Source organism: Echiichthys vipera, assembly GCF_963691815.1.
Source record: "Echiichthys vipera genome assembly, chromosome: 14".
Classification (NCBI taxonomy): domain Eukaryota; kingdom Metazoa; phylum Chordata; class Actinopteri; order Perciformes; family Trachinidae; genus Echiichthys; species Echiichthys vipera.
Window position 1 is genome coordinate 23,625,263 of NC_139839.1, and position 13,762 is coordinate 23,639,024.

A 13,762-nucleotide genomic window follows, 5' to 3' on the forward strand; every position below is an offset into this window, starting at 1 on the left:
TATTCACCCTTTGCTTAGTAGCCATAAATCTTCTAAATCATCAATGCTGATTGCGCCCACATCCATGTTTTCACCCTGACGATGCAGCCACATGTTACAGCTTGCCTTGTTGCTAAAGAAACACAACCTCAGATCTTGTTCAGCGAGTTCTGTGAGGTTAAAATAAGGGGTTAGGTTTAAAAAAAAAAAAAAAGAAAGAGTGGGGAGAAAAACAGCCCAAAGCACTCAGTGTATGAGCTCTATTCTCCCAGCAACCTGCAGTCACAGAGTGCAGAACAGATGTTGTTACCGTTTTGATTTCAGAGCATCTGCAAGTAAAATGGGAAGGAAAGGAGATGTGGGGTGGTGGGAAAAAAAAGAATGAATCAATACTTTTCTGAAAGATATACTTTGATTTTGTTTCCTTTATTATGATTACAGTCATTAACTCACATTTTGAGTTGCCACTGTATCTTGATAAGGGCCTTGCATCACTTCAGCATGCTCTGTGGTTCATGAGGGCTGTTTTTGGTCCGTCAGAGAAGGGAGGTGTGACTCAGCCAAACTGAAAAGTCCCTATCACAGTCAAACAAAGGAGCAACCAGACACCTCGTCTGACACGAAGGAAGTCTTGCAATCTTGGAGACACTCCGATCCCAAATACTCGCCTGTCCAGATAACACAACAGTGACTAAGAATCTGTGATAACATGAATCTGTCTTAGCTGCAATATAGTACAACAGCAGACTGTAATCTGTAAAAACTCCTTTCATCTCACATATAGATATCTTTTTATGATGCATCTGATGTTGTGTGTGATATATGCATCATATTGCATACCACACGTAAAGACATTTCGTTAATAAGGTTGCCACTGCTAAAGGTAATTACGCTCATTCATCCATCTCATTACTGCTCAGCTTTTATAAGATTATAAAGACAGTGATGGAAGAAGTATTGAAATCCTGGTAACCCACTTTCCTTTAATGAGGACATTTGAAAATGTATATAAGTTTAGTGTGCAAGTACTCTGTTACAAGTAAAAGTCCTCTATTTAAAATTTGACTTAAAAATACATAGGCATATTTCCTATGATGGACATATCTTTTATAGGTATAATCTTAATCTAAAAAGTAACTAGTAAGCATCGCTATCAATTCAATTTCAATTCAATTCAATTAAATTTTATTTATTGTGCCAAATAATAACAAAAGTTATCTCAGGGCATTTTACAGAGTAGGTATAGACCACACTATATGACTTATTTACGATTTACATAGACCCAACAATTCCCCCGTAGAGTACGGTGGCAATGAAGACCTTCCCTATTACAGGCAGGAACTATGACAAATAAATGTTGTGGACTAAAAAGGACAATATAGGTATAAGAAAGCAACAAGTCAGGATATTTATAGTTTATCACAGATAAGTAGAGCTTCAACACACCATTCATCAAATGTCAGGTGATGTCACCTGAAAACCTTTTTATTTCACAGGGTTCACCAATGAACCTTTATCCACTAAAGGATACATTCTGAGCTTTTGACCAAAGGTTTTCTTCGACCGTGGTTACTGGAGTCTTTGAACATGTGTTCTGCCCCAATGAAATCTTCTGGCTTATTCTTTCTGATATTCATTTTAAGGTCCCATATTGTAGAGAGTGTTTTTACAATCTCTACAATATGTTTTTTTCTATCATGAAGCAGGTCAAGGTGCTGTGAAAGTTTCAAAAGGCTCAATCCACAAAGAAATGTACAAAGCCTGTATTCAGCAGCCGTGCCTTTAATCAAGCGGTCAGGACGTCTGTATGTTCTGATGTCATAGCTATACTACATATAGGCAGAAAGTGCAGTCATTCTCCGGCTGTAACGATGGTGCAGAGACGCAGAAAATGCAGATATGAAACACTTGAAAGATCGGAAAGACCTGAAAGACCCGAAAAACCGGAAGACCAATCAAAGCAAACTGGGCTTTTTCAGGAGGGGGGCTTTAAGAGGCAGGTGCTAAAACAGAGTGTTTCAGACAGAAGGTGAATGCGGGTATATTCAGACAGATAGGATGAGAACAATAATGTGTCAAGCATGTAAACATGTTCTAGTAGAAAGCCAAAATACAAGGGGAGCGTACATATGTGCCCCGGGTCCCGTGACCCTATTTAAAGAAAAAGTTCCAATGTTCCAACGCCATGTATGTGACCGGGGAACAGCCGACCCTTTTTTAAGAAAAAGATCTGATGTTCCCCAGCAAATAGGCTTATGTAGACCCTTACACTACCCCTAACCCTAACCCTGACCCTTACCACAACCCCTAACCCTAACCCTAACAAAACGCTGAATTAAATCAATGAAGGCAGAGGCTTATGCGACCAGGGAACATAGGACCCTTTTTGGGAAAAAAACATAGGGAACATAGAGATGACCCTAATACGAGTATGAACCTGAAAATGAGCATGATATATCCCCTTTAAATTAAACTTCTGTTCACCTTTTACATTCCCACAAATGAGCCCAAAACCGTGGGCAGCACACTGTACACAGCGTGACCTAGCAGATCTGACAGAGGTTTGGAGGGTACGCCACATCCTGCCAGTTAAAAAAGACAACTCCGAGCTTCATATGTGAAGCTGGAGAAAGCATCTGCCGGGTTGCTCCTCAGCAGAAAGGAGACTGGGCCCAAGGCCCTATGACTAATGTGATGGCAGGGACTGGCTTCATCCGTCACTCATCAGGGTGTGATGAACATGCACAACTCTGAACTGTAGATAACTGTAACAAAAGGAAATGACTCATGGTTGTTTATGGTTAAAACTCTAAAGATACGTTTAGCACCCAAATTGCAATAAAATAACTAATAATAATAGCTGTAGCTTCAGGCTCCCCCATTCTGGTCTGTAGAAATTGCATTACTGCAGTTTTTTATTGGTAGTCATTTTTCTTTGCTTTTTATTCTGTTCTCAAATCATGAAACTGTTGAACATGGAATAACCTTTCTGTTTGTGCTGTCAGTTTATTTCTTTGTTATATCAAAGTTACCAATGATCCATTTGAATGAAACTATAGATGTTAAACTGCTGCTTTAAATGACCCTGTACCTGGTTCACTGCAGTCAATAGTAGAGAGAACTGTTGCCCAGAATGAAAATCACACATAGTAAAACATTGTAAATTACTGTATGACACAAACCTAACCTTCCAGTCTGTTAAAAATAGCTGCAGTCTTGACAGAGGTAGAAGCTGAGATTAGACAACACAGCCATTGTCTTCCCCATAGCTGGAGCTGGAACAGATCACCAGGCAACAGGCAGGATAGATTGCTGTGTACACACAACAGATTATTCACATTTCACCACTATAAAAACAGGACAACCACAAGCCCCAGCCACCTGCACTCAGCTTCTCAGATTACGAAAAGCCAAGCCCTTGAGGCGTCAGGGATGACATGTTGGTTTTAGTGAGTGATGAAAATTTAAAGTGGTCTATGGAATTAGCCAACAGGCTGGAATTGCAGGTAGAACCTCAGCGCCCCTTTCTCACTCATCCATCATCTTACAGCCTGTGATCCCCCTCAGGGGCAGTTCCCATGGTCTGTGCCAACCTGAGCATGCTCCATGGGGTCTGGAGCAGAGACATAATAATAATAATACTCCAGGTAAGGCTGCAGATGCAGACATGCCAACTCCGCCTGACATCAAGGCTCAAAGCTACAGCACGCATGCAGGTGGAGCATTGGCAACACCGCCTACAGTGCCACGAGGTGTTGACAAAACCTTTTTGAAATATAGAACATGCCCGGATTGGGAAAGCTTTTTCATTCTCTGTTACGCTGACATTTTAAAATGCCTTGATTCTATCAACAGGCTTGTTCCCATTTTCAGCAACCAAATTGGATTCAGTTAAATCCAGAATTTAAAACCAGTATGCTTTCAAAAGGTCAAAAGAAAAACGAAATATTCAACTGCACATCATACATTTGAGAAAATATATAATAGGTCCACAATAGTGAATCAGCTCTTGCCCATGTTTCTTAACAGTGATCTCTTCAGAGTATTTTGCAAATCTATTAGTAAGCCCGAAAAGGTGTGTACACTATGTGGTTTTATCTTATGACATCTGTGTTCATGTATTATTGCACATATGTATGCATATTTTGGGCCTTTAATAGCATTTCATTATGATTGATATAATGTAAGTTGACAGACTAATATGTGCCTAAATATAATAGTTGCAGTGACATTCTTAGGATGAAAATGTGAAAAAAGCAACAACGCCAAACAAAAATAAGGTTTAGTGTTTTAATGGATGATGCAGCACTGATATGTAACAGGTTCACAACACTGAAGGTCTTTTATTAATGCAATGGCTCCGATGATCTACAGCATCCCCTCATAAGCCCTGTGAGCAAAGTTTGTGCTCTCTTAAATAGAACTTGCATGCAAACCAACTGCATTGCAGTAGAGTGAAATGCCCCAAAGGTCACATGTTTCCTAGTCATAATTCTGATGCTTGTTAAGTAAAAAAAAATGTGCTTGTTATGTAAAAAAAAAAGTAAACAAAAAAACTGAACACAACAGAGTATTTATACTTTCTATTCACAGTGTACATATTTACATGAACGCTTTTCTGACCATTAGGATAACCTACAGAGCTGAAAAGCTTTTAAGTCCAAAAAACTCTTAAGTTTGGTATGACCCCCCAGTGGAGTATAAAAAATGACAGTTCTGTACAGGTTTGACAGTCTTTGGTCTTGTTAGCAAGGAGCTGAGGCACACTGTGAGCTGGAGGATTGCGGGCAGTCGTTGTGCTCCGTCAATTTGAGAATGACGACTTTCCTCTGGAGCTGCTGAGCCTCCAGGGGTGGGAGCTCTTCGGCTACTGTTGGCACTGAGCTCTCAGTAACTAAGTCCTGGCAATCCTGCGGCAACAGCATAGTGATGATGTTTGAGTATCCACCCTGCACTGCCAGGTGTAATGGGCTGAGACCCTGCTCGTCTGACAGAGCGCCACCATGTGGACAGTGAAGGAGCAGCTCTTTCAGGACTTCACAGTGTCCGTTCTCTGCTGCCAGGTGGTACGGGCTGCGTAAGGCCTGGTTGGACCTGTAGGGGTCTGCCCCCTCTTCTATCAACATCTTGACTGTAGCCAGGTGGCCTCGCTGGGAGGCTAGGTGGAGAGGAGTGAGTCCATGGGCATTCTGGGCGTGAATATCCGCCTGGTGTTTAATCAAGAGGCGAGAGGTGCTGGTGTGACCCGTCTCAGCCGCCACATGCAGGGGTGTGTTAAAGCCAGCAGACGTCATGTGAACGTCCGCTCTTAGTTCAATCAGTATCCGTGCCACTCGGTACTGCCCCCTCTGGGAAGCTAGATGCAGCGGTGTGCGGCCATCTGTCGTCTGTCCATCTACGTCCGCGCCAGCCTGCTTGACCAGTAGCTTGACGATGCCCAGATGCCCTTGCCAAGCGGCAAAGTGGAGCGCTGTCCAGTTGTCCTTACCCTTGATCCGAACATCAACACCGCGGCTCAGCAACACCCGGATTACGTTCTCCTGGCCGTGCTGGCATGCTACATGAGTTGGTGTGCGTCCCTGGCCGTCAGTCTCATTGAGGGCTGCCCCCCGGTCCAGGAGCAGGCGTGTGATGGCCTCGTCCCCGTTCTGGGCAGCCCAATGCAAAGCTGTGTACTGGTCCTCATCCTTGGCATTGACGTTGGTGCTTCGTCGACTGAGCAGAAGTTCTGCCAGAGGCTTCAGGTGCCTCTCTGTGGCCAGGTGAAGGGGTGTGGAGCCACGGGCATTTGCAAGGTTGGGATTGGCATTGTTCATAAGGAGAAACTTGACAGCCTCTTCGTTGGCCATGGCGATGGCGTGGTGGAGCAGACTGCCTCCTCCGTCAAGGAGAAGATCAACATCCTGAGGCTGGAGAATCTTCATCAGCTTGGCAGTGTCCTTAGTCCTGATGGCCTCACACAGCTTTCGCCTCTGGACCTCAGCAGAATCTGGGCGATAAGGAGAAGGATGGCTTGTCAGAAAATTCAGGTCATCATGATCATATAGCATTTTTAGGTTTACATGAATAATAGTTCCAGTTGTAGTTCTGTACTCAGCTCTTACCACATGTGTTTTCTCTCTCAAAAGACAGCGTGATAGAGTCTTGGGAGGAGAAGGCTGAATCTGCTGAGGAGATGCCAGACAGCCTCTTGCAAGTGTTCTCTTTGCTGTGGCAGCTATCCTCCTTCACTCGATCAAAGCTCCTCGAGATCCCAGAATCAACCTGGCTCAACAGCTCTGACAGGCTGTAATCTTTTTCCGGCAACATGGCTGACTTTGGACGCACCGGCTTGTTGTCTTTAACCTGCAGAGCAAAAAGCAAGATAAGCATATTTGGACAAGCTGGTCTTTGACACAGTGCCATTACATTTATTCTCAGGTATGAAACTGCTACTCTCAGACAAAGCCACTCCCAGTACAATGGCTATTGGATGTTGACATTGTGACCATTTGCTGAAGGTTTGATCCAGTTAAAATCACTCGGACACATACAGAAGTTCAAAACAGATATACAGAAATTATACAGTAACAGCCGTCACCTGTCATGAGCAGGATGTAACAGTAACACCACGGAAATGACAAGGCTAAAGCAGGCTAAACAATCCCATCAGTCAACATTCCTACTTTGTGATGCAACTGTTGTTTAGGATCAAACATTTACACAATGTCATCATGTCTGGAGCAATGTAGAGATAAGCCTCTCGCTGTCGGTGTGTGTCGTTACAGATTAATGGAATATATACAGTATATATATATATACACACTATAAAGAATGTCCATTTGAAATGGAGGTTTGCATGATCGATCCATGTACAAAAATACAAAAACAGACTACGTCTTCCAAAGAAGTCATCATCATTGAAACATGGGGCTCTTTCATCCAAAAGCAGTCAATGTGGTGTTGTGATGTCGTACCTGATCACTGGATAGTGCATTAGGGGACGTGGGCTCTGGCTCTGACGTTGATAAGGTTGGTGTCTTGGGCTCCTCTTGAGGTTTAGAGCAGAGCTCCTCAGCTTCAGAAGTGATGTCTGAAAGTACAACAGATCTAGGTCACGTTTAAGTAATAGCAGGTATGGATCAGGGAATACAAAAGAGAGGGAAAGCTCAAAATGGGACCTCAATTTAACAGTGGGTGTTATCCTCAATGTCTATGATCACTTGTGTTTCCTATTGATTAACTTGTTATTGTGACAGAATAAGGTTGACATATGTTTGTTGTAAATAGAGAGGCACAATTTACCCTGGAAGCTTGGTCTGGCATCTGGGTTTGTGTTCCAGCAGCGCTGCATGAGGCTCAGGAACCCTGAACAGGCTGAGGGTCGACAGCGTGGCACAGCACCCAGGTCTGGACGCACGCCCTTCACCACCTTCACCATGATCTGAAGGATATTATTCTCACCTGGGGGGAAAAACAATCAGATACTTCATCACTATGGATCAGGTTTTATATTAAAATAACTTAAATAAAATACAAAAGTTTCATATTTATAGAGCACATAAACATAATTGGAAGCCTGATTTTCTGTTGAGGATTAATTGTTTGAAGACAAATCTAAAAGACTTTTCTTTTAGGGGTAATGTAAAATGCTGCAGTCTATGACAACATCATCTAAGGTGCTGGTAGGAGCCAGTGCCTGTATAGATAGTCAGTCATGCACAGCTTTATCATCATCTTCCCACGTGCTCAGATAAGAGAGTATGTGCTGTTGTTTCCCATGGGAGCAAAAGGGAAAAGCTCGGCTCCAGCCTCTTTGTATCTGACGGTGGAATCAGCCAAGTCAATGATTTAGAACAAACAGGTAGAGGCCTTAATCACAGACACTTCGGCTTCTATCGTAGCAGTAAAACCCTTCGCTGGTGGAGGAGGAAGAAGGGAAGGGATGGTAAGGAGGCCATCTCTCACTTTTTAATTATGTCTGGATCAACATAGACGGTGCCAGTGCCAACCTGGGAACCCTCATCTACACGCTAGTCTTCAAAAGGAGCCAAAGTCCTTGAAGTGTACTGCTACCTGATACGCCTGGGAGAAAACACACTCTACCTGCCAGCCTAGCACTGTCCAACTACCTGCTCTGGAATTCACAGAGTAAACACACACACACACACACACACACACACACACACACACACACACACACACACACACACACACACACACACACACACACACACACACACACACACACACACACACACACACACACACACACACACACACACACACACACACACACACACACACACACACACACACACACACACACACACACACACACACACACACACACACACACACACACACACACACACACAAACACACACGCAAACTAATCTTATAACTCTAACTTGTGTGGGCAGGGGTTGTGGTTCAGATCGATATTTATATAATCTCATCTCATCTCAGAGAAAATTATATTCTATGTAGAATAAATCCCATAAATTAAATAAAAACTGATGCTTTGAAATACACCAGAAAATCACTTCATACATGTAAAACAAAACCCTCAATAGGTTGTTTTGTTCTTTTTTAGCCATGCTAACTGTATGGCTTTAGTGTGGCAGCACTGGCCGATGTTGGTCCAGACTGAAATATCTCAACAGCTACTGAGTGGATTGCGTTGATGTTGTGTTCAGACATTCATGTTCCCCAGAGGATGAATCCATCTGACTTTGCTGATCCTCTGACTGGAAGTGATCAAGCTTTGGCACCACCATGAGGTTAATATGTATGATTTTAAATGAAATATCTATACCTGTTTCAAGCTAATTAGCAAATGTTAGCATACTAACATACTTCCGTATTATGAATCCCACTTGCTTTCTTGGCAGGACCCGCCATGCATTCCAGACGGATCGGTTGAGGTTAGGCATTGACCTCGAGTGGTCAGGGATAGAACGTGAACAAATCCAGTCCTGGTATCTCGTGCAAGCATTTATGCCTGGTGCGTAAATGATACGCAGACTGAATCTTGCCAAGAAAGCATGTGAGATTCATAATAACATGTCATAATGCTACACTATCATGTAAGCATGTTAGCATGCTGGTGTCAGTGTCCTAGCAGCTAGCATAGTTGTAGCACATTAGCTTTGTCACTTGTTGCTTGAAATCATTCATTGGTAAAAACACAAAACAACATGTTAGAATAATGTTTAAAAGCAATTAAAATTCATAAAACGATAACATTTTTAGCCTAGACCTATCCTCACCTTGGTAGGGTTTCTTCTGTGTGATAATCCCCCAGATGACGATGGAGAAACTGCAATAGAGGCAAAACAGAATAAAGAGATGTCAGTTCAAAGAAAATATTGAACTGCAGAGAAATTGGCACGCTTCTATTTCTAGTTGCAATTGCTTATCGTTTTCATGTCCCCCTACCACCCACTGTATAAACCAGTGCTGTCTGATTGTCAAAGGAATAATTTGTTTACCCCTTTAAACTGACACTTTGTTGACTCTTTGAGAAAATGATATTCATCTTCCAACTTCCCATCTGCTATCTAATCCATCTCCTTGATGTGATTCATTACAGTGAGGCAGACCTTGAAGGAAAAAGGCAGATGGAAAGCAAAAATCTACATCCACACAAAGGGCTGCATGCAAACTGCAGAAAAATCCAACCTGTATACATCATGCTTGGTGTCCGACACTCTGTCCTTCTCAATGATGCTCTCGGGTGGCAGGTAGGCAATAGTGCCGCAGAAGCCATCTCTACTGATGTCATCAGCCCGCGAGAGGCCGTTCCACCGGGCCAGGCCAAAATCAGATATCTGAGAAAGGGAAAGATCAGATTAGATCCTCAAATAGAGCAACCCAGCCGCCGTTTCTCCTACCCTGTGACACTGATGACTAACTCTGCCCACTGAGTGTGACATGCTGCTAAGCTTCTATTATGTGCACTCTGGTATGATGAGGGCAACACAGCCATGTCCCAGCCTGTAGGAGAGGAGAGGCCCTTCACGTTTGTGTTGAAAAGTGCACACCCACGCTCTTTCAGGCACACACATTCACAGAGGGAGCTTTAATAGGAGCTGAATTAATCCTGTCGGGACAGGCCCGGGTGAGGTGTTTAGATCCACGTATTAACCTCCAGAATGATGGTTCCCACCCATTGCTCAATACAGTTGAGCTGTTTAGAGGTTGGACAGAGGCTGAGAGACACCTGCCTGCCTACAGCGTGTGTAGGGCTGTCATATTAAAATGGATGGAAGGGAATAGCAAACCCCCTCACGGCTGAAATTACTTCTAAAACCCTAAAACGGTGACTTTCAACCAGCTTTGAAGGAAAGACGGCTGTGATTTGACTTCATGTATTACATTAGCAAAAACATCAAATCATTGCACTCCATAGGAGCTCTATTATTATATGATTTCAATGAGATGCTTGATGATGATTTCTCACAATTAATTATTCTTTTACATATTGTTACTGCCTTAGAAAAAAATAAATAAATAAATAAATAAATGTGCACAGTATCACCTGAATATCACTATCGTCGTCACTTATTTCCATGTTTTCACCGATGCTAGCTGAATAATGCCCTTAAAGCTGCATTTTTAGTTTTTCTAAAAGCATGAAAACTGAGCCAAGAGGAGGCGCAGAAGTCTACACTTGAATTATAACATGATAAAAGATTATGTGTTTTTTGCCAAACATCACCAAAAATAAACTACCTACAGGTTTAAGAGGACTTAAGGATGCCACTTTGTGACCCTACCTTGACATGATAGTGAGCATCCAGCAGGATGTTGGCTGGCTTCAGGTCCAGGTGGAGCAGCGGTGGGTTCATACAGTGCAGGAAGTTCATTCCCACCGCGGTCTCGTGGATGATGCGGAAGCGGAGCTCCCAGGGCAGCAGCTCGGTGGCCAGCAGGGTCTCCAGGGAGCCGGTCTCCATGTACTCCATGACGAGGCCCTGGGGGTCCTCACAGATCCCATACACCGGCAGGATGTATCGGAACTTGGCTGCCTCCATCTTCTTAGCCTCCTCCAGCAGCTCTGAACGCTCCCTTTGATAAAAAAAACTAACTTTTATTGGCTTTAGTGATTCAGGCTCTTATGCCGGAGCTCCTAAACAATTTGAAGAAGCAGCTGAAAATGACATAAAACATTGTTTTTAAGGTATTAAGGTTAGCTTGTTTTGAACCAATACTTCTACGTCCATTAGCTCACAGGTATTCATCAAATCTACCTTCTCATAAAACATTAACCTAATGATTCTGAGCTCATGCTCTGCTCAATGAGCTGTAATATTTGGCATAACTTTTGTCCTCGCCCAAATTCCAGCATATCACAGGTCATCCTTGCTGAGCTCCCAGCGATGTTAAATGTTTACCAGCATTAACCTTCGAGGCTGTGAAAGAGTGAACTCTGGAGACGTCTATAATTCAATAACCACCATTCAGACCAAGTATGTGGATTGTGCTTGACTGTCCAGTTGCTCTTTTAAGGCCTTTAGGGATTCCAGCCCAACCCGGAATGCACCAGGAGAGCCCAGTGGGCTTAAACAGAGCTCTTGTTCTTTGTTTCTCAACCTTTGCACAGCTCTCTTTATCGGTCCACTGGCCCTGCTGACATACCACAAAACACAACTGTGCAGGTCATTCATGACCTCAGAGCTCATATATCCAGTAAAGGCTGCTTTGGAAATGCAAACACTTAATGAGGACAGATGAGGGAAAGATAAATCACAAATGGTTGTATTTGTAAGAATGTGCTTCACAGGCAGAATTAGGTGAGCGGGGCCGGGAAAGATGAGACTCCTATGTCTGCTCAGAGTCTATTATGTGCAAAATGTATCAGGTTTCTAAAAGTGTTGTGTTCTATAGGAGGGAGCCTGGCTATAATTGTCCTTTTTTGTCAGTACAAGTGAAGGAGGCACAATCCCCCAAATCTGCCAGGCAGGAATAATCAAACATGACATGAGAGAATGGTCCATGCACTTGTTTGCTAAATCCTTCATCTAATCCAAAGTGCTCCTGAGCAGCTCCTCCAAACAATGTCCCTGCTTTAAAAGAGAAGCCCGGTAAGACCGGTTTTACAGCTTCTTTTATTGTCTGTACCACACAGCGGCAGCCCGCAAACAGGCAGACAAAGGTGGCTTTGAGTCCCTGTTGCTGGATGTTATGCGTGGGTCAATGAAGGCTGCCGTCAAATGACTGTTTATGTACTCTGCAGATGTTTGAGGATGATAAGATCTTTGGTTCAGGTTCAACGGATGCTTTAAGTTGCACCACCAGTTCTGAGAAATAAAACACGGAAGCCTTTTGTGAGGTAATATTTATCATTTGTCTGAAGCCCACAGATGAACCCAGTGTGCGTGCACAGAAGGATGGAAACTTCGCTAGATTCTGACGCCGCTCTCTCACACAAACACTTTCAAAAAATATAAAAAACATCTATTTTTCTTTCTTTGCTCTTTGAGATCCGTGCAGAGCAAAAGTATGACTCATGGTTGTGCAAAATGTTACAGAATTCAAGAGGGTTGTGCAATCTCTAGCAGTGCCTGGGGGGGAAAGACCACCTTGTTATCTTTATTGAAATGTACATCTATGTAAATCAGCCCCTCCCTGAGGCCCATACATAAAAGTGCCACTGTTGTTTGGGCAAATCGGCAGTGAACCTTTCATGTTTGGCTTTGGTTGGAATAAGTAAACAGCTACTGCCCGAGTAGTGTGGGCGTACTTTTGCCATAGGGGTCAATCAACATGTCAGCTGCAACACAACAGTGGCTGGACTCCACAGATTTCACCGTAGTTTAAAACTAATTCAGGGTTACTGTGTTTTAAAGCTAAAGATTCACTCTGTCCTTTGTTCCGTGCAGAAAAACCTTAGCGCTTTCTTTACCTGTTCAGTTCTGACTCTAGGAACAGTAAGTAAATATCTAAATGTGACCTCTTGTTTGCTGCTGTGGCACCTTTACTGCTGCACTGTGTGCCCAGACAAGCAGGAGGTGAGTCACACGTTCCTTGGTGTTCACCTTTCGAGGACTTCGAGGCTCTGAATGACTTCACTCTGAATCTTAAGCCTCGGTGTCTCTACTTTTTGGGCATAAACTGGTCTTCTAGTGATAAACGTGACAGACAAGATTATTTGGGTGAGGACAAGACAGAGGGATCAAATACAGGAGAAAAGAAACCTCTCACGTCAGCACCCCTATGGGAGCACTGTTTTATACTACTTCATATTGTTTCACCAAAACATCAGTTATCAAAGTGAGTCCATGTGGCTCAACAGCTGTAACTTACTTGTCATCCATATGAAGGCAGGGAGGGCACTTGATAGCCAGCCATGTTTTCCACTGTACGTGCCGCACTTTGTATACTTGTCCAAATCCACCTGAGCCGATTTTCTCCCAGCTGCTAAACTCAGAGGAATCAAAGGTCCTTAACAGCCCCATATTCCCATGTGGAGAATCTGGGACATCCATATCCGTGTTGAGAGACCCACCAGCAGGGTAAACTCCTTTTTCAGTTGTCTCCAAGGCACAATCTGGGAAAGCGAACAGACACACTGAACTGCCTGCTTGTGAGCTCTTCCTTGTTTTTCCCCTTGACAAGCTCAGTGTGGCTCCTCCCTCTCTTCAGGTGAAAACAGGGGTTGGGCCTGGTGCTGTGACACCACTTCCTGGTTTTGAAACACAGGGAAGAGATGGAAAACTTTAACCAAGGCAGTCCACAAGGCTCCATGCTGCCACATTGTATTAGCCAGTTGTTTTGCCCTGAAGTCCCAAACTCTCTC

General features: G+C 43.4%; 1 protein-coding gene across 1 annotated transcript; it reads right to left on the minus strand.

Annotated features, from left to right (window-relative positions):
* Positions 1 to 4,255: 4,255 nt before the first annotated feature.
* Positions 4,256 to 13,535, minus strand: ripk4 (receptor-interacting serine-threonine kinase 4). Its single transcript, XM_083927511.1, has 8 exons — positions 13,270 to 13,535; positions 10,740 to 11,031; positions 9,643 to 9,791; positions 9,231 to 9,280; positions 7,264 to 7,422; positions 6,936 to 7,051; positions 6,084 to 6,324; positions 4,256 to 5,968 (listed from the first exon to the last, which is right to left on the minus strand). Exons 1-8 carry the CDS (start codon positions 13,449 to 13,451, stop codon positions 4,725 to 4,727), a joined length of 2,433 nt encoding a protein of 810 aa, XP_083783637.1. The 5' UTR covers positions 13,452 to 13,535; the 3' UTR covers positions 4,256 to 4,724.
* Between the last annotated feature and the right edge of the window lie 227 nt (positions 13,536 to 13,762).